This window comes from Oncorhynchus mykiss, chromosome 16 (genome assembly GCF_057628025.1).
Source record: "Oncorhynchus mykiss isolate SJ-2025 chromosome 16, ASM5762802v1, whole genome shotgun sequence".
NCBI lineage: Eukaryota > Metazoa > Chordata > Actinopteri > Salmoniformes > Salmonidae > Oncorhynchus > Oncorhynchus mykiss.
The window spans coordinates 44,164,221-44,167,465 of record NC_143037.1 but is presented as its reverse complement, the minus strand read 5'-3'; the positions used below and the strand labels follow the sequence as shown (position 1 = coordinate 44,167,465).

The window sequence follows — 3,245 nt, the reverse complement described above, 5'->3', positions numbered from 1 at the left end:
TGATTACGGCTTAATCTCTCACTCTGGTCTCATTTGCTTATTAGGCTACATTGCTTTTCATTTTGTTCATTTAGTTTTCAAATTCATATTCACTGGCCATATGACTAATAAGGAGTATTACGCGGTTATAAGTAATTTATCAGAATCAATTATTCATTTTTAAGGGCTTGGGAATTTACCAGAGTCTAGGACACCAAGCACTAATTCCATCCTTTAGGCCTATCCGGCGGGGGACGCAAGAATATCATCTCACAAGTTTATAAACGTCTGTGTAAGTGGTTTACCATAACACTATACAGGAAGTACTATCTGGCACAACTCTGCAGAGATTCTAAGTTATGGCAGCAGATTCACTTGGTCGTTTTGTTTGGGGCCTACACCTCAAATACCTTCCTGATCTTTTTGTACCTCCTGTGTGATAGAGATGGAGTGAGAGTAGGCTAGGTGCTTGCATGCATTTATAGCACTTGCAGACAGGAGAAATACTGCCTATCAATCGATTCTCCGTATACTGCTGCATCTCTGCTAATTCTAAAAGAATGACAAAGCTTGCTCCCTCATCATCAGTCTCTTCTTCTTCATACGCCGGTTCTGGAACCAGATTTTAACCTGTTGGTCGCTGAGGTTAAGGCGGTCAGAGAGCTCCCTCCGCCGCTGTCTGGTGATGAATTCATTCAGCATGAACTCGCCCTCCAATTCGGCCAGTTGGAGCTTGGAGTAGGGCTTGCGTTTCTTTCGGGTCCGGCTGTGCACCGGATACCACGGGGCACCTGGAGGAGGCATACAACAGATGGATAAGTCACAACAGTTAGGTCTACAAATTAAACTCACGGTCACCTCCAAGGGGAGGCTATACTCTCCTTAAAATGTGACTTCCTGTGCTGTGCACATACACACAACCTGTTGTGTTACACTTGACTTGTTTTGGTTTGCAGTCTATGTCTGAATCTCATTCAATGACACGGGGCATGTTTGTTCAGAAGCAGCAGCTGGAATTCTCTGTGTCTTTCTTGTCGTGTTTATACATAAAGTCAAAGGGACCACTAATTTACAGTAGTTTGTGTCACATGAAGTTTTACTGACGCAGTTAAAGCTACATTAACGTGATAATTAGGCCTAAATCTTGCCTTGCAAATACCCCTACTTATTTACCAGTTTCCAGGCATATTAAACGAATCCTTATTGTACACAGCGACAGATATTAATTCAGTTTACGAGTCATTAAAACGAAACCCCTCTCTATTCGATGCAGTCATCCACAGCGCATTACCTCTTTAAATCACTGCACTCATGTGTGTGCGTAATAGACACGTTCTAACAAGGTATATGATCCAAATAGACCGAACTGATACATTCACATCGATTAGGTTATTCCGATTTTTTGTCTCTGAGTCTTGAGACAGGACAGTAAAGACCTAAGACCGTGGACTAAAATGGTCTGCAGTCTATATATAGCCTTCTGGCTGGTTCTATCAGTAACAGTACACAAACACTTGAAGAATGATGGAACATTGTATGGCAACCCCTAACCTCTAGCAGCGTTTGTCCAACATGCAAGTCAAGTCGCCTGCAGGCAAAAATCAAAACAATGTGATGAGCATCATGATTACGAATACCTAGTCTACAACAAATCCCTGGCTATGCTGAACTAGTACGAGTCATTTGATAATAAACAAGCATCTTTGGAATTTCTAATATCATATAACAGTGTCTGGATGAATGAAAATGGGACCCACCTCCGCCTGCAGTGATGTTGCCCGAGTGGACCGTGTGGTTTCCTGGTGACACCAGGGTCTGAGGGTCGCTGGAGGACGGTTTGCTGCCCTCGTTTAGAAGCGAGGAGTTGGAATCGGATTCCAGAGATAGGCAGGACTGCGGGTCTTGAGTGAGTTGCTCGGTCCCATAATCATACTTGGAAAAGGCACCACTGTTGTTGCTGCCCATGCCAGTGTGCATACCGTGATCAGATGTTATGGATGATGATGTGTCCCTCGCCCTATCCTCTCGTTTTAGGCTGCTCCCCCCACCACCGGAACAGCTCTCTCTGTTGCTTGCGCTGCCGTTGCTGTAATAACATTTACCCTCCTCCGGTCGAGTAATTTCACACGACCGGTTGAAAGAAGGGTTAATAGATACGGGGCTGCTAAAGTAGGATTGAGAGTATCCATTGCACGGCTCCGATGGGTTCCACGGGAGGGAGCAAACATTGTCCCTTCTCGGGTAGGGGAGAGACGGTAGCCCCGCCAGTTGTCCCCCCGAGGCTCTGAAATTCGGAAAGTAAAAAGTGTCTCCAGTGTGGATGTTTACCAAAGGTCCCACAAACCCGGGATTAAGAAGATTATGCTCGCCCATTTCCGCGGGCCCGACCAACAGCTTCTAGTTTATTGCAATCTGACATTTAACGTAGTTAAACCTGGGGGTGCAAATGATTGGTCAACCCCTCGTCACGTGGTCTGAGGGCTAATTTATTCTACACCAGGGTACCACCCACTTGGTCCATCTCAGACAAAACAAAACATTAACTTCTGTATTATGGGGGTTTATATGCTTTTTTTTAAAGTGCTATAAATATTTTATTAAATATGTAGAATCTATTTTTTATTCTCTGGAAGCCAGTAGTCCAAACCTACTTCTCTATACTGTACAAACATGTGAAACTGTCCCTAGTCTCGTTTAATATCTTTATTAGCTGGCAAAACTTTTCAAATATTATTTCTTATGAAAACTATTTATTTCCCAAGAAGGAGAGGGTGCATAGGACATCTTGTTTTCAAGCAAATTACGGTTGAATTCAATGTCATATAAAGCTGTGATGTCCCTCTTTTACAAGCTTGTTTTAAGAAAAGACTGATGTTCATTGCTGCGCTCTACTCATATTTACAGTATCGGGGTCAGCGGGTTGAAACCATTGGCTCTGTTAAAATCAGACGATATTCAATAAGGTTACTTTAAGAGCATATATTTCACATAATATTCTCACATGAACAACTTTAACAGATACCCCCTATAAACGTTCGCAGGCAGACTCGATGGGGATTGTTATGCCTCTCACTGTTCTTTTATATTAACTTTACAAGATAGCAGAGGGCACTTAAGTGATTCAATCAGCGGAGAGTATGAACCATATTCCATTAATTAGTTGATTTGTGATTTTGAAGATGCTATGTAGGTATCTACTATGCATCACAACACAGCCTGGTCTCATAGACTGGACGTAACATAGTAGATGTAAATCCGGGACACTC

The 3,245-nt window shown here is 42.9% G+C and overlaps 1 protein-coding gene across 1 annotated transcript; it reads right to left on the bottom strand.

Annotated features, from left to right (window-relative positions):
• Positions 1-441: 441 nt before the first annotated feature.
• On the bottom strand, positions 442-2,393 carry hoxc12a (homeobox C12a). Its single transcript, XM_021565914.3, has 2 exons — positions 1,737-2,393; positions 442-770 (listed from the first exon to the last, which is right to left on the bottom strand). Exons 1-2 carry the CDS (start codon positions 2,350-2,352, stop codon positions 532-534), a joined length of 855 nt encoding a protein of 284 aa, XP_021421589.3. The 5' UTR covers positions 2,353-2,393; the 3' UTR covers positions 442-531.
• Between the last annotated feature and the right edge of the window lie 852 nt (positions 2,394-3,245).

Bases quoted from the DNA above. Each gene is read 5' to 3' on its own strand.
- hoxc12a (XM_021565914.3), bottom strand. From the start codon at position 2,352: ATGGGCGAGCATAATCTTCTTAATCCCGGGTTTGTGGGACCTTTGGTA. The intron at 771-1,736 runs GTGGGTCCCATT...TGCCTCCTCCAG, and splicing joins CAACATCACTGCAGGCGGAG to GTGCCCCGTGGTATCCGGTG.